This window comes from Peromyscus maniculatus, chromosome 8 (genome assembly GCF_049852395.1).
Source record: "Peromyscus maniculatus bairdii isolate BWxNUB_F1_BW_parent chromosome 8, HU_Pman_BW_mat_3.1, whole genome shotgun sequence".
NCBI lineage: Eukaryota > Metazoa > Chordata > Mammalia > Rodentia > Cricetidae > Peromyscus > Peromyscus maniculatus.
The window spans coordinates 102,920,499-102,942,415 of record NC_134859.1 but is presented as its reverse complement, the minus strand read 5'-3'; the positions used below and the strand labels follow the sequence as shown (position 1 = coordinate 102,942,415).

Genomic DNA, 21,917 nt, shown 5'->3' with positions numbered 1-21,917 from the left:
GTGCTTGACAAAGCCCTGGGTTCAATCTACAGCACCTCATAAAACCAAGGATGGCCTGCTCGCCTGTGATCCTGGCACTTGGGAAATAAGATTAAAAGTTCATAATCAGGAACAGTGAGTTTGAGGCCAGCCTAAGATAAAACTCTCAAAACAAAGTGTACTGGGCTATACCATGGGTAACTCCTTTCTTCTCCTAAGAACAGGTTCTGTGCTGTGGTCTACAGGGACACGGTGTTGTATACCAACTCCTCTGCACGCCAAGGAGTTCCCAGGAAAGCCATCGGACTAGAGAGGGGTCAAGACCCGAGGGCTCTTTCACTGTCAGCTAGGTGCTGAGCTGCCTTCCTGGAGCAGAGACATTAAGTCAGCCTCTTCTTCCACACACGCAAGGGCTAAACCTGCAGCTGTGGTTAGAGTAACTGCAGGGCTGGGTCAAGGATGGACAGGTCAGAAAGAGAAACCACAACAACAATAACAACCAAAAAGAAAAAAGAAAAGAAAATCCAAAAAACAAATGCTCAAACACCAACAATAATAGTAGTAATATGGAAGCAGGAAAGTCAGAGTGGCTGGAGGAGAAACTGCAGGCCCCGGACAGAGTGAAAGTGGAGTCAGGGGATGAGATGCTAGGAGGATTTCGGTCTCGGGGACTGAAGGACAGAAGGGGGCGATGGAATAGGGACAGCACTCGGTTGTAGTACGAAGGGCCGAAGGAACCCGGGGGAGTTGGGTTCCACAGAGAACTCTGGACCTCATCTCCAGAGGCTTGAACGGCAGGTGCAGAGGCGGGGCCTCGTGGGGGCGGATCTAGGGGCGGGGCCACAAGGGGCGGGGCCGACGCCGGCGGCGGGCGGGGTTCGCAGCTCTGCTCCTCCGAGAGCAGCTGGGGCCGCGGTGCTGGAGCTGGAACCGGAGCCGGAGTCCGCGCCAGAGTCGGAACCCGGGGCTGGGCCGGAGCGGGCTCCATCGACATGGGGTCCGCAGACTCCAAGCTGAACTTCCGGAAGGCTGTGATCCAGCTGACCACCAAGACGCAGGTGCGCGCGGGGGCCCAGCCTCTTCATCCACCTGCCCGGCTTGGGGGCAGGGCAGTGACGGGGGCTGGGGTGAACTTGGCTCACTGGAGCGTAGGGTGACCGGCTTGTCCAGAGGGGGATGCTGAGACCAGCACCCGAACGCGATCTTCCCTCTGTACCTCAGGGCTCCATCTCTACCTCTGGGAGCCCACCCTAAGCCTCCTCTCCCCTGGGAACACTCTCCCGGGCACTGCTGCTGCCACCTTAGGCTGACGTGTGCCTACTCCTGAAGCCGGCGGCGACAACGCTATCCGCCCCCTGTCCCGCCCCCCAGTGCCGGCAACCTCACATAGGCAGCCTCTTCCCGCTCCCACCTACCCATCCATCGCTCTGCTCTCCTCCCTGCCCTCGGTGCCCACGGTCCCGGACGCACAACCCGGGCTGACTCAATGCAAACAAAGCCGGGCCGGCGCCTGCTAGGGTCGGGGAAAACAGCTGGTGTGCGGTGGCAGCGGCGGCCTCTCTGGGCCCTGGTAGATGCCTGCGGGCAGGGAAGGCCCAGGTCTTCCTGGGAGCTCCTAGAGTGGCAGGCAGCGGCAGCCGGGTAAGAGGAGCTGTCCTCAGGCCTAGGGAAACCAGCTTTCCAGCTAGGGATGCTCCAGGGGCTTCTCCAGGCCTGGTGGAGCTGATTGGCTGTGCTTTCTGGTACCCGAAATGGGGATTCCGGGTTCGGGCATGAGGAGGGACTCCCAAATTGTCTTTAGTCTGTTGGAGAGGGAGCCATAGGTACCTCCATCCCAGTCCATGCTTCCCACATTCCCCCCTGAGTCCACAAGTGTCACAGAAGCCTCCTCCTATCTCCAGCACACACCTCTTGACCCAGCAAGGCTCCTTCTTTGCCCTCCCCGGAACCAGGCTACTATAATCATAGAGATACCCAGCCATGCCTCTCGGGGCCCTGACTGTCAAAGGGCTCTGGACCACCTGCCATCTGGAGCCCTCCCCCCATCCTGCTGTTCTCAGAGCTCTATATTGTTCTTGGCCAGTTGGAGTGGGATCAGGAGAGCCGTCTTCCCACAGCCAGGCAGTCATAGCCTCAGAGGGCAGACCTCTACTCCCACACTCCGCTACTCACCATTGGAAAGGTCAGGGTCTGAAAAAAGAAATGCCAGCCTTCTATCTAGAGAGCCCATTTCCAGCTGAGAGGCACTTGATAAAAACCAGAACTTCTCTTTGCTCCCCACGACTTGTTCCAGAACCTCAGAGATGAGACTCTGGGTCTGTGGGCAGCAGAAAAGGATGGTGTGGGGCGACGGGGAGGGGGATGGTGTCTCCCGCGTTTAATGCCTGCTGGAAGGTGTGGTGGGCTCAGCAGGTCTTTTGGGAGCAGGGTGAACTGAGGTGAAGGAAGGTGGGCAGTGACCTGCTTTGGCACCCCCTGCCCCTGAGTACTACATCCATCTCTCTTTTCCTGGCTGAGATGGTCTGTCCTCCTTAGCTGAAGACAGTCACTTGCTGGGACCGGGGCCTAGAGTATGCTGGAGACCCAATCTGGGGTACTTCTCTCTTCCCCTCCCTCTCCCCCCTCCCTCTTCTTCCTCCCCCACCCCTCCCCCTCCCCCTTTTCAATTTATATTATTTATTTATTTTTGGTGTGTGTGTGTGTAGGTGTATATACATGTGCACCATGGTATATGTGTGGGGGTTAGAAGCCGACCTGTGGGAGTCAGCTCTCTTCTTCCCCCAGGTGGATCCTAAGGATTGAATTTAGGTTGTTAGCCTTGCATGCCAGCAAGCATAAAGTGCCTTTACCAAGAGCCTTCCCTGCTGAGCCATCTCACCAGCCCAGTGGGTCTTTTCATAAGCATGGGACTCTCACAGGTGGGAGGGGGCCAAAGCCTTGGACCCTGTAGTGATCAGCGGTGGGCAGCTGGGATTCAAGGATCTGAGATGGTCTTCCTGGACCTTCACTCAGTATTCCCAAGGTGCTTCAGGTGTGCTGATCACAGGACGCCCACACTTCCAGGCCCTCAGAGGCTGTGCTTTGGGCAGTAGACAGTGGACTCTCTCCTGTAGCTGGGCCTGAGCACTTGCAGGTCAGCCTTCCCTGCCTTCCTGCCTTGCATCCTGTTTTCTTCCTGCCCTGGTGGCCAGTCCTGGGCCGGGCTTGACCCTGACCCTGAGGCCGGCAACATTGGCTGTGTTTCCTGTCTCCTTATTTGGCTGGGGCCCCAGAGTGGGGCATTACAGGATCAGAGGTCCACTCCCCTTACCCCCCTACTCCCGCCACTGCTCCATCCTGCCTATTGGAGGATGCTCTGCTGCAGGCCAGGGTAAGAGCTGATAGGCGTGTGTTCACATGCAAGCAAGTGTGTGCTTAGAACACTTTGATCACCTGTCAGGACAGATCATCCTCCTCAGGCTAGATCACAGCTGGTTTTGCCCCCTTCCCACCCCACCCTAGAAGGAGACTGTTAAAGCCACAGCTTGGGGGCTGGGGAGATGGCTCAGTGGTTAAGAGAGCTTGATACCCTTTCACATGAAGAGTGGTTCCCAGCACCCACATCCGGTGGTTCACAACTGCCTATGACTCCAGCTCTGGGAGAGCCAACACCTTCTTCTGGCCTCTGTGAGCACCCTCATATGTGTGCATGCACACACACACACACACACACACACACACACACACACACACACACAGAGAGAGAGAGAGAGAGAGAGAGAGAGAGAGAGAGAGAGAGAGAGAGAGAGAGAGATACTCATAAATAAAAAATAAACTGATTTTTAAAAGCTACATCTGGTTCCCTCAGCCTATGCAAATGCCTAAGGCACAGTGGGATCAGGGGAGGAGGTTGCAAGCTGAGATGAAGAATCCTGAGATCCCGTGTTCAGTCTCCATTATGAGAGGGAGTGGGGGACGTGAAGGTGTGAAGGTTTGATTTCCAGACAGGTGTAGTGTAATCCCAGCACTTGGGAGGTTGAGGCTGGAGGGTTATGGTTGTAAGGCCAGCCTGGTCTACACAGAGAATTCCAGGCTAGCCCTGGCTACATGAAAAAGGTTGGGGTGGGCAGGAAGATAATAGCTTCTTTCTGAAGTGTTTCCCCTCTGCTTCTAGATTTGACCTCTAAGGCCCCTCTTAAGTCGAATTTGGATTTCAGTCCGTGATGCTTGCCTAATGAACTAGGTCAGAGATCAGGTCCATCTGTGCTCAGCTGGGCTTTTGCCCCTTTAAGGGTGGTGACTACCCGGGAGGTGGGCTGAGTATCAGAGGTGACAGATTTCCAGACATGCTCCCTGTGAGGGGAGCTCCACAGGCCTTTTGAGGATGACTTCCCACTCCACTCTGGCTCCAGGCCTCTAGGACTGGGGTCCCCAGCTCTGGCCCTCCCCACCCCCCATACATATCAGATGACTGTGGAGCTGAGGTCCAGCAAACCCGAGCTCCAGGGCCTCTCCCTTGGCCTTTGTTTACCTCCAGCTAACTTGTTCTACCAGTTCTGGGACTGAGGCTGCAGCCACAAGTTACCCTAGGACTCCCCAGAGTGGAGTGGGGGGATTTTTGTTCAGGGAGTGGGCACTTTGGTGAAGCGTGCAGTCCCAGCCTTGGGTTTGGGCAGCCCCCTGGCACTCAGCCTTGTCAGGATTCATGACAACTTCAGCACACCTGCCATCTGCCTCAACGGCAAGATCAGGGACAAAGGGCTGCCGGGCTGGGGCAAGCCCATCTAGACCCGAGTCAAGAATGGGATGATTTGGCCAGGTGGTGATGACACAGGCCTTGAATCCCAGCACTCGGGAGGCAGAGGCAGGTGGATCTCTGTAAGAGGGCAGCCTGGTTTACAGAGTGAGTCCCATGACAGCCAGGGCTACACAGAGAAACCATGTCTGGAAAAACAACAAAACAAAACAAAAAAGGTGATGAGTGGAGATTGGGGCTGGAGGTCCCCAGGTGGGAGCGGGCCTGTACCTAGGGATGAAACACCATGACCAAAGCAACCTGAGGAGGGAAGGGCTTGTGTGGCTGATGTTTCCACATCACAGTTCATTATCAAAGAAAGTCAGGACAGGAACTCAAACAGGGCACGAACATGGAGGCCGGAGCTGATGCGGAGGCCATGGAGGGGTGCTGCTTACTGGCTTGCTCCCCATGGCTTGCTCAGCCTGCTTTCTTATAGAACTAGGACCACCAGCCTAGTGATAGCTGGGCTAGACCCTCCCTCATCAGTCACTAATTAAGAAAATGTCCTCCAGGCCTGCCTACAACCTGATCTTATGGAGGAATTTTCTTTCTTTCTCTCTTTTTTTCTGTTTATTTATTTATTTAAGGTAAGGTTTCTCTGGCTGTCCTGGAAGTCACTATGTAGATCAGGCTGGTCTTGAACTCAGAGATCTGCCTGCCTCTGCCTGCCAAGTGCTGAAATTAAAGGTGTGCACCACTATGCCCAGCTGGAGGCATTTTCTTTCTTTCTTTTTTTTTGTTTTTGTTTTTGTTTTTTGTTTTTTGAGACAGGGTTTCTCTGTGTAGCTTTGCGCCTTTCCTGGGACTCATTTGGTAGCCCAGGCTGGCCTCGAACTCACAGAGATCCGCCTGCCTCTGCCTCCCGAGTGCTGGGATTAAAGGCATGCGCCACCAACGCCCGGCCGGCATTTTCTTAATTGGGATTCCCTCCTGTCAAATGATCCCAGTCTGCATCAAGCTGACATAAAACTATCCAGCATGGGGCGGAGGGCGGACGGCGGACGTTCTATAAATGAAATTTATCATCTAAACTGGTTGCCTTGGTCATTTACTTGTGGGACTGTCTATATGATTCAAAGACCACAAGTTTATATTTAAAATTTTTATTTTTAGTTATGTGTAGCATGAATCTTAAAGAGTCTTATTAATAAAATCAAACCTGAGGACAGGTATTGGGGTGAATGCTGGAAGATCAGAGAAGCAGAACAAACCACAGCTTCCTCACCTCGACAGTTCCTCAGCTGATCCTGTTTCCTCAGACTGGAAGCTTCTGTGTCCTCATCCCAATGGCTCTCAGCTGAACTGTGCTGCTCGAAAGCCTGAAAGCTTAACCAGCCAAATGCTTCTAGTTTCTGGTCTTCATGCTTTATATACCTTTCTGCTTTCTATCATCACTCCCTGGGATTAAAGGCTCACTTTCTGGCATTAAAGGCGTGTGTCAACCATGCCTGGCTGTTTCCAATATGGCCTTGAACTCACAGAGATCCAGAGGGATTTCTGCCTCTGAAATGCTAGGATTAAAGGTGTGAGTGCCACCATTTTCTGGCCTCTGTATCTATGGCTGTTCTGTTCTTTCACGCAGATAAGTTTATTAGCATGTACAATATTTCGGGGAATACAATACCACCACAGTTATGTGTATTTCTTTGTGTGTGTGTGCCACAAATGTGCATGTGCCTACAGAGGCCCGAAGAGGACATCAGATCCCCTGGAACTGGAGTTATAGGGAACAAAACCTGAATCCCATGGAAGAATAGCATGCACTCTTAACCTCTGAGCCCTCGTAATCTCTCCAGCTCCCATGAGCATATATATTTTTTAAGGCTTGTCTCAATAGGACCTTTGGGATTTTGTTTATTTGTTTGTTTTTGAGATAGGGTCTTACTATATAGCTCTGGCTATCCTGGAATCCTGGAACTCTATGTAGACCAGGCTGGCCTCAAACTCACAGAGATATGCCTGCCTCTGCCTCCCTCCTGCTGGAATTAAAGGTGTGTGGCCACTACACCCGGCCTGTTAAAACAAACAAACAAACAAACAAACAAACAAACAAACAAAAAACCTGTGTGTGTGTGTGTGTGTGTGTGTGTGTGTGTGTGTGTGTGTATGTGTATGTGTATGTGTGTATGAAGAAGGTTTACATTTGTGCAAAGTCACATGTGTGGCTGTCAGAGGACAATTTGTAGGAGTTGGTTTACTCCTTTTGATAAGTATTGATCCTGAGTTCAATACTCAGGTCATCAGGGTTGGTGGCAAACTCTATCAGCTGAGCTGTCTCTCAAGCCCCAAACTGGTAGGACTTTGTAATTACTGTTGAAATGAGAAGCTTATGCTGGGAAATGGGGACAGCCTGAGCAAAAGATTTGGTTTGGTTTCCTCTGGGTAGCTCTAGCTGGCCTTGAACTCAAAGAGATCTGCCTGCCTCTGCCTGTCCAGTGCACCACTGCCTGGCTTGTGTGTGTGTGTGTGTGTGTGTGTGTGTGTGTGTGTGTGTGTGTGTGTGTGTGTGTGTGTGTGCTGTTTTGAGACATGGTAATTGAATTTCAGACTGTCCTTGAACTCACTCACAATGTAGTTGAGGATGACTTTGAACTTCTAATCTTCCCAAGCTCTGGGATTACAGGCCCTCACCACCAGTTTTAATGTGCAGTGCTGGAAATCCATTCCAGGGCTTTGTGCACACTACACAAGCACTCTATCAACAGAGTTGAGCTGATGTATAGACTTGATTTGGCAGGCGGTGGGGACCCCAAAGGCCTGTATGTGACTTTGGCCATTTACTTTGGTGTGTGGCGTGGGGGACAGTGTACAAACAGCACCAAGAGAGGTAGCTTTGGAGGCTGGAGCTCCCAGAAAGTGACTGGACCCGCAGCGTGGGCCAGCAGTGGGTGCTGTGGGGAGGGGTCAGTGAGCTCACTGGGGTTGGTGCTTGGTGGATGTGCTGGGAAAGGTTGAGAGAGAGAAGACAGCGTTGGTGACGGTATACGGGTGCATAGACCCTTCGATATCTTCCGTTGGGGAAAGCCCTGGTCTAGACCCTAGACACTTGACCTCCTGCTGTGGCCTTGGGATATGGCCTGCCGAGGATGTCGGTTTCTCTTTCAGAGGAGCATGGGGACTTTGCTGGGGAGACACAGACCTTGGGGACTCAATTGGCTTTAGTGCCTAGCTGACCCCCTTGGCCATGCACATCTGTCTCACTTCTGACCCTGTCTTGTGGCATCTGAATAAGCCTTTCATCCAGATTGGGAGGCTCCTGGGTGCTGGCTGGGATGCAGGGTAGTGGCTATGGTCTCCCTGCCAGGGTTTGTGGGTGACCGTCGGGAAGGAGTTGTGTAACTCTGAACACTGGATTCCCCTGCAGCCCGTGGAAGCCACCGATGATGCTTTCTGGGACCAGTTCTGGGCAGACACGGCCACCTCGGTGCAAGATGTCTTTGCGCTGGTGCCAGCAGCAGAGATCCGGGCTGTGCGGGAGGAGTCACCCTCTAACCTGGCCACTTTGTGCTACAAGGTAAGGGCTGTCTGGCCCCTCACTGCTGCGTCCCCGCTCCCCAGCGTGGTGAGTGGCCCTGTCTGCAGCAGGGCAGGGCACACATTCGGAGCATCTCATCCCAGGTCCTGGAGGAACAGTCTCTTTGCATCAAGCTCTCCTCGGTAGGATTGAGGGGAAAGTAGCCATGGCCACTAGGAGCGTTTTTTTTTTTTTTTCTCGCCTTGGGTGGCTCTTTCCACACACTAGCTCACTTCGCTTTCCCCGTATGATGCTGTTGTTATTTTCTCTATTGCAAAATTTAAAAAAAATTTTAGATTTATTTATGTGTGTGAGTGTTTTGCCTGCATGTATGTATATGTTTTGTATGCATGCGTGATGCCTGTGAAGAGCAAAGGAAGGAATTGGATCCCCTGGAACTGGAGTAATGAATGGTTGTGAGCCACCATGGAGGTACTGGGAACTGAACTTGGGTCCTCTGCAAGGACAAGTGGGGTTTGTTTTGTTTTGTTGAGGCAGGGTTTCTCTGTGCAGCCCTGGCTGTTCTAGAACTCACTCTGTAGACCAGGCTGGCCTTGAACTCAGAGAGAGCCACCTGCCTCTGCCTCTGCCTCCTGGGCCCCGTGCTTAGAGGTTTGTGCCACTGTATCTGGTTAAACAACACACATTCTTAACTTCAGAGCCATCTCTCCAGCCCCTGTCTTTTTTTTTTTAATTTTTAAAAAAGTTATTTATTTATTTATTTATTTATTTATTTATTTATTTATTTATTTATTTATTTTAAAAATAGGGTTAAACAAAAGGATTAGGAGAAAAAGAGGCCCTCAGAAGAAAATAAGATGTACCTAAGTGTGGGTACACACTCTTCAAGGAAGGGATGCCACAGATGATGTCATGGTCATCCAGGGAACTGGACTTTACTATTCTGATGCTCTGGGTTGGTTTTTTGTTTGTTTTTTGAGACAGGGTTTCTTGTGTTACAGCTCTGGCTGTCCTGGAACTCGCTCTGTAGACCAGGCTGGCCTTGAACTCACAGAGATCCACCTGCCTCTGCCTCCTGAGTGCTGGGATTAAAGGCTTGAGTTTTAACCACGTCTCACCACCCATGAACTAGCTCTACAGCCTGGGTGGCCTGAACCCAAAGGGCCACGTCACATGTTCCTTCCTTGCTGTCCGTCCCCGCAGGCTGTGGAGAAACTGGTCCAAGGAGCAGAGAGTGGCTGCCACTCGGAGAAGGAGAAGCAGGTCGTCCTGAACTGCAGCCGGCTGCTCACCCGAGTGCTGCCTTACATCTTCGAGGACCCCGACTGGAGGGGCTTCTTCTGGTCCACAGTGCCCGGGGCAGGGCGTGGAGGGGTCTGTGGGCCTGGCCAGGGGGTGGGAGGACCCTGGCAGAGCCCTTGCTCTTTAGGAAGTGTGGGATGGGGATTAGGGGTAGGGTGCCACGGAGGGGGGAGGAGCCAGTACCAACTTTTCCGGCCCTCAGTTTTCCTCCCAAGGGGCCTTTGCCCCCTATATCCTGGAGCAGGAGTACAGGGATAAGGCCCAGTGACGTCTTTAGAAGGTCCAGAGGGACCATATTGCCGTTTCCCAGACTCCATCTGCTCTGGGCTTATCTCCAGGCAAGTGCCAAGGCTTGAGACCCCATGATTCCCAAGAGGGCTGAGACACTTGAGCTTGGTGCCCGGCACCCCTGGTGAGGGGGGCATTTCCTCACTGTTCCCTAATTCCTGTGTCTGTCTGCTCTCTTCTGGTTAAGGGAGATTTGGGGTAAGCAGGAATCCATTTCCTCTTCCTCCCTCTGTCCACGCCTGCCTGCTGGGACCCGGTCCCCGTCCCCTGCACCCCCACGCCCCGGGGCCACCTCTCCCTGGCCAGCCTCCACTGAGCAGCCTGTGTCTCTCCTAGCAGGGTGAAGAGGAAGATGAGAACGCTCGACCCTTGGCCGAGTCCTTGCTCCTGGCCATCGCCGACTTGCTCTTCTGCCCAGACTTCACCGTGCAGAGCCACCGGAGGAACAACGTGGTGAGACACCCCCCCCCCCCGGGGTGCTGGGCTCTTGGGGCCAGGAGAGACAGGGTGCAGAAGCAGGGCAGGTTCAGGGAGCATGGCTCTTAGGTGTGCACATCCTGGGTGGGGTGGGGGTGGCACAGCTGGAGAGGAGCCAGCTGGTGTCCGGCCTGACCCTGCCTCCCAGGCAGCCTGCACAAGCACCCATTGTCCTCTCTGCCTGAGGTGGGAGCGTGCAGGGCTGCAACCAGGAAGCCCGACTTTTTACTCAGGGACTCCACCAGGAATGCTTTCTCCCCTCAACTTGCCGCACCCTATTCCCCCCCACCTTCTCCTTCCTCCTTTCCCTGCCTCAGACTGGACTCAGAAAGTAAAATGATCAACAAAAGACGGTACAAAAGTGAGCTCCCAGAGAAATCCGTCTCTCCTCGGACATGAGGACCTAGGGCATGGTGGGGGCTGTCTTTAGGAGAATACTGGGGTATGTTGCTGCAACTAGAGACAGTGGGAAGCTTGGGTAGTCTGGGCCTGCCTCACGTGGCTATTTATTTTGTGGTTACCCCCCCCCCCCGCAATCACTCCCTCTTCCCAGGACTCAGCAGAAGATGTCCATTCCCTGGACAGCTGTGAATACATCTGGGAGGCTGGTGTGGGCTTCGCTCACTCCCCACAGCCCAACTACATCCACGACATGAACCGGTGAGCTGGACCCTGGCTGGGCTTTGCATAGCTCAGAGGCCCACAGGGTCTTCCCGAAAGACCCAGCCCATTTATCATCCAGCCTCGGCTTTACAGGGAGGAACAGGGGTCATTTTCCCCATGGACCTTGGTCAGGGTGGTGGGTAATGTTGGCAGCTTCCTCCTAGAGGGAGGCAGGTCCTAATGTACCCTTCCTGGTCCTTCCTGCAGGATGGAGCTGCTGAAGCTGCTGTTGACATGCTTCTCAGAGGCCATGTACCTGCCCCCATCTCCAGAGAGTGGCAGCACCAACCCCTGGGTTCAGTTCTTTTGTTCCACAGAAAACAGGTGAGAGGCTGCGCTAGTCACTTATGAGTAAGAGGAGTGCCAGCCCGGTTGGCTTCATTTGAGGAGAGGTGCTGCCCCCTGGTGGCACAAAACCATAACTTAGCTACACCTTTGAACCATCACGGCCTTCAAACCTGGGGACCCCTGGGTGGCCCAGGTCCAGGTCATCCATCTGGAATCCCATTGTTCATTAGAAATATAATGTGAGGAATTTGATGGATTTGTGTGAAGAGTACTTGCCTAGTATGCATGGAGCCCTGGGTGTGACCACCAGCACCACATGGCCTGGGTGTGATGGTGCACACCTACAATCCCAGCACTCTAGAGGTGGAAGCAGAAGAAACAAGAAGTTTAGGGTCATCCTTGGCTACTAGTGAGTTTTAGGCTAGCCTGGGGTACATAAGACCCTGAATCGAAAGCAAAAAGAAAGAAAACTAATTTATATATTTTATTTAACTCAGTATATTTTAAAAAGTGAGCATTAAGTTTGTAATGAGTTTATGGATCTATCTTTTTTTTTTTTTTTTTTTTGATTTTTCGAGACAAGATTTCTCTGTGTAGCTTTGCGCCTTTCCTGGGACTCACTTGGTAGCCCAGGCTGGCCTCGAACTCACAGAGATCCTCCTGCCTCTGCCTCCCTCTATCAAGATCGCTTGCATTTCCTTCTCTCATTCTCTGTCCCCAAATCTGGTGTGTAGTTTGTACTTCCAGCATGCTTCATCTGGACCAACCACTCAATAGTACTCAGTGCCAGCCACATGTGGCCTGTGGTCGTCCTTTGGGTCAGGGGTGGAGAGGAGGGTCTGAGGACCACCCTGATGGATGGAGAGGTCTGGACCATGGTGGGCACTCAGGGGATGTAGGGACACTTAGGAGCACATGTGGGTGTCACACAGTCATCACCGCGACACAGTGTTTGAAGCGTACACTCCAGCTGTGGCCACAATGCTGGCACAGGCGTGGGCATTCTAAAACCTGTAGCTTTCCTGCTTCTGGACTCCGATCTCTGAATAGCGTGGCTCCCCTCCTCTGTGTTTTGCTGGCTTCCTGCTGGATTTCTCCCAGAAAGTGAAGGGCTCCCAAGTGACCCCTCAACACCAGTCACAATCAGAGGCTGGCCAGTTTCTTCTCATAGCTGCATCAGGCAAGCTGCCACCCTTTGTTGTCCACTTAACTGCTGGATCTCAGTCTCCTCACCTGTAAGATGAGGATCTTGAACCCTAACACCTTCTGATTCAAGTCATCCTGTGGCTTGGGAGCCGGGGATGGAACTGGGTTCTGCTCCCTAAGGGGAGGCTGCGTTCCCCTGCACTTCTAACCCCTTGTCTAAAGCCCCTGAGAACTGAAAAGGGTGTGAGCATGTTCTCCACAAGGAGCCCCTCACCCTGATCGATTCCTCTGCTCTTGGCGCAGCCTGGCCCTGGTCAGGGCCAGTCACACGCATGGATAGGGAGGGCCGTATCTACTCAGGAAAGGACAAGCTCGAACTTCTGCCTCCCAGGTTCCAGTCTGGAGCCCAGTAGCTCAGCAGCTCCTTCTGTGGCCGGAGATGTGTGCGCAGGGGCGCATCCCTGAGCCCTGCTCTGCTCTCCCCTGCAGACACGCACTGCCTCTCTTCACCTCGCTCCTCAACACCGTGTGTGCCTATGACCCTGTGGGCTACGGGATCCCCTACAACCACCTGCTCTTCTCCGACTACCGCGAGCCCCTGGTGGAGGAGGCTGCTCAGGTGCTTATCGTCACCTTGGACCATGACAGTGCCACCAGCACCACCCCCACTGTGGATGGCACCACCACGGGCACTGCCATGGATGATGCTGATGTAAGGACCGGGTGGAGGGAGGGCTGGGGGCAGATGGTATCTCCTTAAGCAGAGGCCCTGGGCAAGAGGCACACCACGGGCGGGACCCCATGGTGTGCCTGGGGGTTCAGCTGCCACCACCCAGGCAGACCAGAGTGGAGGGTCTGCTCACCACGGTCCTCCCTTTGGCAGCCTCCAGGGCCTGAGAACCTGTTTGTGAACTACCTGTCCCGCATTCATCGTGAGGAGGTGAGTCAGGCACAGCTGGAGGAGGTCTATCTGCCCACCTTCTCCAGTGGCTGTGGCTTTGAGGGCATGGAGGAGTCCTGTCCCCCTGCATGAAAGAACGTGCTCACCTAAGTAAAGCGGTGATGGCAATACTTGGGAGATTTCGAGGCACAGAAAGGGTTGATGGGAGTTGGGGGTGTGTGGCTCAGTTGGTAGAGCACTTGCCTACAGCACAAAGCCCTGACTTCAATCTCCAGCATTACACACTCAGGCCGTCGTGGTACGTGACTGTAAAGCCAGCATCTGGGAAGTGGAGGCAGGAGGTTTAAAAGTTCAGAGTCATTTTTGGCTAGCCTGGACTACAGGAGACCCTGTCTTTAAAAGTAAATAAGTAAGCCAGGAGTAGTGGCACACATCTTTAATCCTAGCACTCAGGAGGCAGAGGTAGGCAGATCTCTGTGAGTTCAAGGCCAGCCTGGTCTACAAAGTGAGTTCCAGGACAGCCAGAGCTGTTACACAGAGAAGCCCTGTCTCAAAAAACCAAAACAAAAACAAGTAAATAAATAAAAGAAAGAAGGGAAAAAAACCAACAACAAAGGACTCATAGCCCCATCTGGGCCAGGTAACCAAGAAGGCTTCTCAAAGGAGGGGTATTGCTGTGATGTTGGGGTTCAGAGGTGGCCTTAATGTCCAGGCAGACTCAAGCAGAGGGGAGGTGCTACAGTTCCTGGGACTCTGACTTCTGCAGATACACAGTGAGGGACTGTAGCTGAGCCAGCCTCCCCCCACCCCAGATCAAAGTAGAGCATAGCCCAGCTGGTGGTGGGTGCCCGGTAAAGGACAGATCTGTGAGAGCTGGGGAGTACTTCTCGTGTGCGATGGGGGGAAGGATGGGGGTGCTGGGGGCAGGGCAAAGGACAGTCCCTGTCAACAAGGAATCCAGGGAGCCCGGTTCATGGGTCCATCTGGGGGTTACCGGGAGCTGCAGCCTTGCAGAGGGGATCCTCAGACTTGCTGGTGGGAAGGCAGAGGCTCGGCTTTCCAGTGTGCTAGCAGTAATGTCCAAACCCGGCCCCTCGATTGGAGATTGATAAAGGTTATGGGAGATTGGGGAGAGTGAGGAGACATTTGCAGGGGTATCCAGGCTGTAGGCAGCCGGGCTGGAAGGAACCCTGCTCTGCTCTCCCAGGACTTCCAGTTCATCCTCAAGGGGATAGCCCGGCTGCTGTCTAACCCCCTGCTCCAGACCTACCTTCCCAACTCCACAAAGAAAATCCAGTTCCACCAGGAACTGCTCGTTCTCTTCTGGAAACTCTGTGACTTCAACAAGGTTAGTGGACTCCAGGCCCACCCCAAGGGCAACAGACATGGAGGGGCATAGCTGGACACTTAGCGGGGTTCACGGAGTCCAAGACTAGCATAGCGTCTGGGTCTCCCCAGCCTCGGTGGGAGAGAGCGGCTAGAGCTAGTCTTCTCACTGTCCAGCTCACTCGTCCCCTCTCTCGTTCCCAGAAATTCCTCTTCTTTGTACTGAAGAGCAGCGACGTGCTGGATATCCTGGTCCCTATCCTCTATTTTCTCAACGACGCCCGGGCAGATCAATGTATGACCGGGTGGGCCTGTGATCCTGGGGGGTAGATACGGGGTCTTGGTTCGGGGGGGGGGTGGTTCCAGCCAGTCTGTCCTGCCTCCCAGAAACTTCAGTCTGGTGTGCTAACCTTCCATAGGGGCTCCTTTGAGCCCCTGGAGATGAGTCTTTGCTGAGTTGTCCACCTCCCCTCCCTGCTCACATGACACCGTCTGTGTGTGTACCTCAGCTCGGGTGGGCCTGATGCACATCGGGGTCTTCATCCTGCTGCTTCTGAGTGGGGAGAGGAACTTTGGGGTACGACTGAACAAGCCCTACTCAGTGCGAGTGCCCATGGACATCCCTGTCTTCACCGGCACACATGCAGATTTGCTCATCGTGGTAAGGGGGTGTGCGTGGTCAGCCTTGGGGGCGTGGGGTGACATCCTCTTATCGGCCGAGTCTGGAGATGGTGGGTAATTCACACGGTCCCTCTCCCTCCCTGCATAGGTATTCCACAAAATCATCACCAGTGGTCACCAGCGGCTGCAGCCCCTCTTCGACTGCCTGCTCACCATTGTGGTCAACGGTAGGGGCCTGGAGCCTAACTTCCCCATGCTCACCAGCAGGTGGCACCAAGGCCACAGGCCAACCAGCAAGCGGGCCCCTGGCTTTATCGCCTGGAATAGCCGGCCGCATGTTACCGCTAATTTTTCTAGTACAATAAAAGGGGCAACAAGACAGGTGATAAAAGCTTTAGAGTCTATGAAATGGTTCGGCAGGTAAAAGCTCTTGCCACGCAAGTCGGCGTAAAAGTGGAAGAAGAGAACTGACACCATGAAGTTGTCCTATGACCTTCACGCATGCACGCGCGTGCGCGCGCACACACACACACACACGCACACACAAATACAATTTCTAAAAAGCTATAGTATGCACTCTATCTGATCTCCTAAATTCAAAATACCACCTCTTAGATATGAAGAAACTATAAAAATTACTGAGACAGTTTATGTTCTGTTTCATATCCATTCTTCCAAGTCTTGTGTGTGTTCTGTTCACGCAGGAAATCTCAGTGGAGACTGGCTGTATTGCAGACATTTAATGGTGGCATGTGACTGCTGCCTATTTATTGGGTAGTAAAGGTTTGGGCTGGTGGAGTTACAGTGTGGGAATTTCAACAGCATCTTCAAGGGCTGCGGGCTGCTCCCTGGGATTGGCGGCAGGAGGGCTCAGGCTAGTTGGGGGTCCAGCAAGGTGAGTAGCAGTCGGCTGGGCAGAATGGCTTTGGTGGATGTCTTTTGGCCAGTGTGGTTCATCGATAGGTCTAGTTTATATTCCTGTTGCTTTAGCAAAGACCCTTAAGTTTATGTGGCTTATAATTCCAGGTTACAGCCCATCATTGAGGGAGAGCCAAGGCAGGACCTGAAGCAGCTGGTCACATGACACCCACAGCCAGGAGCAGAGAAACTAGCAGATGGGTTGCTTGCTGCCTGGCTGCATCGGTGCAGCTGGCTTCCATTACTCTTAACTGGTCAGGGCCCAGCTTAGGGAATGGCACCACCCACATGCGTAGTGGTTCTTCCCACCTTAATTAACAACTAAGACCCCCCCCCCCAAGACGTGCCCACACGTGAACGTGATCTAGACAATTCCACGTTGAGTCTCTTCCCGGGTGACTAAGTGGTGTCAGGGTGGCAGTAGAAACTAGCTAACGTGCTGACCATGCTGTGCTTTGTGCTTCGAGTGTCTGGGATGGCACAGTGCCTCCCAAGGCCTCCAGTGGGGTTGGGAGCCCTGCACCTTCTCTTCGTCGATCCGCTGATTCTATTTTACACGTCCTAACTGAGTGTCCAATGAGCATGGGCAGCTCTGAGAATGGCTGTGTGACCAGGACGGTCTCTGTTCCCACCCTCTGGGGCCTTCGGGGGAGCCAGGGGAAAGGCAGGCGACAAGGACACACTGTGACCAGGACGGTCTCTGTTCCCACCCTCTGGGGGGGGCCTTCGGGGGAGCCAGGGGAAAGGCAGGCGACAAGGACACACACAGGTCAAGCTGTGCGGTTTCCTCTCTGACTCCTCCTCACAAAGCTGTCCATGAGGGATACCTATCTAATGACAGCAGCTTGTCACTCCCGAAAGACATCCTGACCCATCCCATGTTAGCACTCTTGCCCTGCCATTTTATTGCTGGGGAACTTGGGCTCAGTTTATAGCCCTCTCTAAACCCTAGTTCCTTTATCTACATCCTTGTCCATGTCCCTCGCCTCTCTGTGTTGGGGAGATGCCTGGGAGAAATGAGCTGAGTGTGCCTCTGAGGGTGCGGGGTGGTGGGGGCACTGGAGCCTCGTCATCTTTGGGGGCTCTGCAGGGAGCTGGGGACAGGGGGGAATCCGCTGAGGTGAGCGGTTCTGCCCCGGCCTGGAATTTTTAGGGCTGGCCCAGCACAAGCTGACTCCCCCTTACAGTGTCGCCCTACCTCAAGAGCCTGTCCATGGTGACTGCCAACAAGCTGCTACACCTGCTGGAGGCCTTCTCCACCACCTGGTTCCTCTTCTCCGCGTCCCAGAACCACCATTTGGTCTTCTTCCTCCTGGAGGTCTTCAACAACATTATCCAGTACCAGTTTGATGGTGAGGCCTGACCTGAGCCCCTGGCTTAGCTTAGGGGAAGCCCTAGCACCTTGCCTGTTAGCTTGGTCCTTCAGTGTGCACTTATTAAGCACCTGCAGTGTACCTGGGTATAGGGAGATGCAGCGGGGAATCAAAGATAATGTTCTTCATCCCTCCTGGAGCTCACAGATGGAGCATAGAGTCACAGAGGGAGGCTTTAGGATGACAACCTGACCCTAAAGAGTTCATTTAGAGTTGGGTAGCTGGAAAACTCAAAGTGACAAGAGCCTGCTGGCTGTCACAACAGGTGCCTGACCAGTACCACAGGTGCCGATCCAGACCTTGCTGCCCATGTGCTCTGTGGCCATGAGTATGTCAGGCTCTGAGCCTGGTCCCCTCATCTGTAAGATTCTCATGATGATACTGCTGTAAGCCCCTCTTGCAGAGTGCACACCTTTAGTCCCAGCACTCGGGGGACAGAGACAGGTGGATCTCTGTGAGTTCGAGGCCAGCCTGGTCTACAGAGTGAGATCCAGGACAGCCAGGGCTACATAGAGAAACCCTGTCTCAAAAAACAAAACAAAACAAAAAACAAACCACAAAAAAGGCCCTCTCTTAGAGATTTTGGGGGGTTAGTAATTCACAGAAAAAGCACTCGGCACAGCCTCTAGCAACCCAAATACGAGCAATTATTACTATTTCCAAAATAAGTAAAATTTAGAGGTCTGTAAGAGTGATGAATGAGAGTAAGGCCGGCAGAGAAACATTGCATGGGAAGGGAAATGTGAGAAGGGCCCTGGGGTGGAGGTTAAGCTAAAAGCAGCATGGTGCACCCCAGGACTAGAGAGGTAGATGGGGGCACTGAGGGCTCTGGGAAGCCTTTGCATCTTCTCGATAGCTGTGGGAACTCGCAGGTGGACGATGGTACCTCCCATATCTACTGTGGCCACTGACACCCATATAGCTGGGCCTGTCCTGCTCTGTACACCCTGTACCAGTGGGGTTATCCCTTATCCCTTATCCTTATCCCTGGGGAAGAGCTCTTCCTGTCTCACAAACCGCCCTCTAGTCCTGGAAGCCATCCCAGATGCAGGGTGCGAAGCAAAGTGAGGATGGACTTGTTCCTCCCACAGGCAATTCCAACCTGGTCTACGCCATCATCCGAAAGCGTGGAGTCTTCCACCAGCTGGCCAACCTGCCCACTGACCCACCCTCCATCCACAAGGCCCTTCAGCGGCGGCGGAGGACACCGGAGCCCCTGTCCCGCACTGGCTCCCAGGAGGGTGCTTCCATGGAGGGGTCCCGCCCCGCCGCCCCTGCAGAACCAGGCACTCTTAAGACCAGCCTGGTGGCCACCCCAGGTCTGGATGCTTTCAGGCTAGGAGAGTGTGGGTCTTGGTTGGAGATGGCACTGTTGGGGAGTGGGTGTGATCTCAGGGGGAAACTGAGGAAAAGGAATCCCACAGCATGTGGAGGTGGAAGTATTGTGTGGGCCTAGGAAGGTAGCTTGATGGGGGTCAGGGAAGGGACATAGACAGGGATCACAGCGGAAAGCTCTAGGAGGGAAGGGCAGACACAGCACCTCTGCGTGAATGGGTAGCACATAACCTCTGCGGCCAGAAGGGGGCACTGTGGCATGTCCCCTCTCCCCGCTGTGTCCCACCCAGGCATTGACAAGCTGACAGAGAAATCCCAGGTTTCAGAGGATGGAACCTTGAGATCCCTAGAGCCTGAATCCCAGCCAAGCTCTGCAGAAGGCAGCCCGTCTGAGGGGGTAGGTACTGGGGACCCTGGAGGATGGTGTTGAGCATCACTTTGTTGCCTTTCTTCTTGAACCCCGAAGTGCAGGAGCGGGCAAGGCCAGGACACTCTGCGGATGCAGTATTAGAACAAGGGAATCAGGGCTGTCCTGGGGGAGGAGGCCGTCTCTAGACCTCTCTCTTGTTTACTGATCACAGCAAAGCCCTTTGACCTTCGGGCTCCTCATCCATCAGCCTTATCTGGGGCCAGCCTTTCCCTGCCTTCTCTGTCAGCCCCTGGTCCTAAACCTGTCACTGAGCTGGGTTGGGCTGGGCTGGGCCCTGGGTCCAGGGCAAAGGGTACAGGACTGGACCCACCTCTCTGGTGCGGCCAGTCTCCCTGGAGTGGGGTCAGAGGAGACATGTAGTTGCTCTGTGACTGCACCCTGTCCTCATCCCTCCCCTGGTCACTTCCATTCCTTTCTGGGAACCAGGAGCCCAGCCAAACATGGAGAGATCAGCGGCGATTGTCCAGCACATCGGCCAGTGGCCAGTGGAGCCCAACATCAGATTGGGTGAGGGATACCGCTGGAGGATCTGGAAACTGGGGTTTGGGTGGGTGGCATGGAACAGGGTCTGCCTGTCAGAGTTCCAGCCCAGGACTAGGGTAAGAAGACCAAAGGCCTTTGGCCTAGGAGCCAGGCTGAGAGACAGTCCTTCCAGTTGCGTGACCTCGTCTCCTGCCTGACCTTTCAGCAGTTGCCCAGGACTGATTCCTTTGTCAATCACCCTTGCTTATTCCTCCCCAAATCACGTCCACTCCCTGTGTGTTTCCTGTGAGCCCCACTGATTGCTCTGGATGGGGATAATAAACATCCTTATGATCGTGCCATCCAGCCATTGTGAGGATTAAAGGGGACGGTCTTCCGGAAGGCACGAGGCACAGCAGCTGGCCTGTGGCACTGCTCAGCATGGCCTGGGCTCTTCCCATTAGCGACAGTTCCCCTTCACAGGCCCTGCTTGATGCAGGCCATGCATGCTGTTGGAAGTGTCACACTTCCCGTCCTGGGGAGCCTGTGGCTCTGGGGCAAGGTCAAGCTTGTCCCTTAGCTCTGGGTGTGGCTCTCGCAGATCTTGTCCTGGAAGTCCAAGCTGCCTCTGCAGACCATCATGCGCCTGCTGCAGGTGTTGGTCCCCCAGGTGGAGAAGATCTGTATTGACAAGTGAGTCCGGAAGCTGGGTGGGGTGGTGGTCCTGGAGAGGGGCCGGCCCAGGCTTGGGGTGGATGTGATGGGGAGCACACGCCTCAGGGTCCTCCACAAACACGCTGGAGGCCCCACCTTTTTCTCCAGGGGCCTGACGGACGAATCTGAGATTCTGAGGTTCCTGCAGCATGGTACCCTAGTGGGACTTCTGCCTGTACCCCACCCCATCCTTATCCGGAAGTACCAGGCGAACTCAGGCACTGCCATGTGGTTCCGAACCTACATGTGGGGTGTCATCTATTTGAGGTGGGCCCTGTGAGGGGTAGGGAAGTTACATCCTGGGGTGGATATGGATGTCTACCTGAGGAATGCCCACCAGGGATTTAGCTCTGGGTTTTCTCCCACCCATAGTGGGACTAATGTCCAACCAATCTGGTTGAAGGTGGGCACTCTTCACCCAGAGTGGGGGCATCGGGATGGGCAGGGAGTCTTGTAGCTACTTAACTCTTTTGCTCTGAGGTACCCCCTTCTAGAAGGTGACAGCCCACTCCCTCTATAGGAATGTGGACCCACCCGTCTGGTATGACACAGATGTGAAGCTGTTCGAGATCCAGCGGGTGTGAGGATGGAGACCCGAGGGAATAGGGCCAGGAGGGCTGGTCCTAGACCCCAGGCTTCCCAACCCATTGTTCCGAGCTTTAAAGGACCATTATCAGGGCAAGTACAGTGGTTGGTCCTGGATGGCAGGTCTCAGGAGCCCATTGTGGCTGGAGATGACAGGGAGAAAGAAAAAAAAAGTGCCCCTCTGCCCTCTAGACTGTTCTCCTAGGAGCCTTTTGTCTCCAGAGATGCAAGCCCCACCAGAGCCCTTGCCCACGCCAGCTCCTCCTTCAAGACCTGCCCTTGTGCCAGCGGCTGCTCCTGGAGGCTGCCAGGTCACAGTGCCCTAATTAGGTTTTCCCAAAAAGGAGCCATGTGCTGTCCCTTGGGGCACCTGGTCATGATGAAGGAAGTCCTGGCTACCTAGCCTGAGACTACTGTTCTAGGCCCTTTCCCTGCCGGGGCCCTTGGGGAAAGAATGGCTGAGCTGCTGGCCAAGGAGGCTGGGGGCTGGCAGCTTATGAAGCAGGACTGGCGAGTGGGCTTTAGGGACCTGGAGTGGGGTATGGAGGGTCCACTGTTACCGTCTTCGGGCCGGTGGGTATTGCCTGACTGCTGGGGCCCGAAGGATGTCAGTGCCCCTGCCCTATCCACTGCCCGGGCGGTGGGGTACCACATTCTACCATCCCCAGCTCTGGCCTCTAGGTCTCCCCTGCCCCCACCTGTCAGTACAATCTTTGCTCTGTACAATCGGCCACTTTACACAATAAAATGTCTCTCTCTGTGCTCTGCCTCTGTGCCTGGAGTTGGGGTGGGGGGTGCCTGGCTGGGGCTCTTATCTTCAGGGCAGTTGGGGACTCTACACCCCAGCGTTCACTCCC

General features: G+C 54.2%; 1 protein-coding gene across 3 annotated transcripts; it reads left to right on the top strand.

The window, feature by feature from the left end:
- The first annotated feature begins 823 nt into the window (after positions 1–823).
- Positions 824–21,821, top strand: Hid1 (HID1 domain containing). Of its 3 annotated transcripts, none has more exons than XM_006997743.4 (19): positions 824–1,037; positions 8,121–8,270; positions 9,435–9,605; positions 10,158–10,274; positions 10,852–10,958; positions 11,169–11,285; positions 12,885–13,107; positions 13,279–13,335; positions 14,504–14,644; positions 14,827–14,917; positions 15,132–15,283; positions 15,392–15,470; positions 17,349–17,513; positions 18,626–18,853; positions 19,160–19,266; positions 19,726–19,806; positions 20,363–20,454; positions 20,584–20,742; positions 20,996–21,821. In XM_006997743.4, the coding sequence occupies exons 1-19, from the start codon at positions 972–974 to the stop codon at positions 21,057–21,059; spliced, it is 2,367 nt and encodes a 788-aa protein (XP_006997805.1). In that variant the 5' UTR covers positions 824–971; the 3' UTR covers positions 21,060–21,821. The 3 variants fall into 3 exon arrangements, with proteins under 3 accessions (XP_006997805.1, XP_006997806.1, XP_076399823.1); XM_006997744.4 differs by having other exon boundaries at positions 825–1,037; positions 10,161–10,274; XM_076543708.1 differs by lacking the exons at positions 824–1,037; positions 8,121–8,270; positions 9,435–9,605 and adding an exon at positions 9,628–9,871 and having other exon boundaries at positions 10,161–10,274.
- The last annotated feature ends 96 nt before the right edge of the window (positions 21,822–21,917 follow it).

Coding starts and splice junctions, on each gene's coding strand:
- Hid1 (XM_006997743.4), top strand. CDS start 972: ATGGGGTCCGCAGACTCCAAGCTGAACTTCCGGAAGGCTGTGATCCAG. Junction 9,606..10,157: donor CCGGGGCAGGGCGTGGAGGG/GTCTGTGGGCCT, acceptor TGTCTCTCCTAG/CAGGGTGAAGAGGAAGATGA. Junction 15,284..15,391: donor ATGCAGATTTGCTCATCGTG/GTAAGGGGGTGT, acceptor CTCCCTGCATAG/GTATTCCACAAAATCATCAC.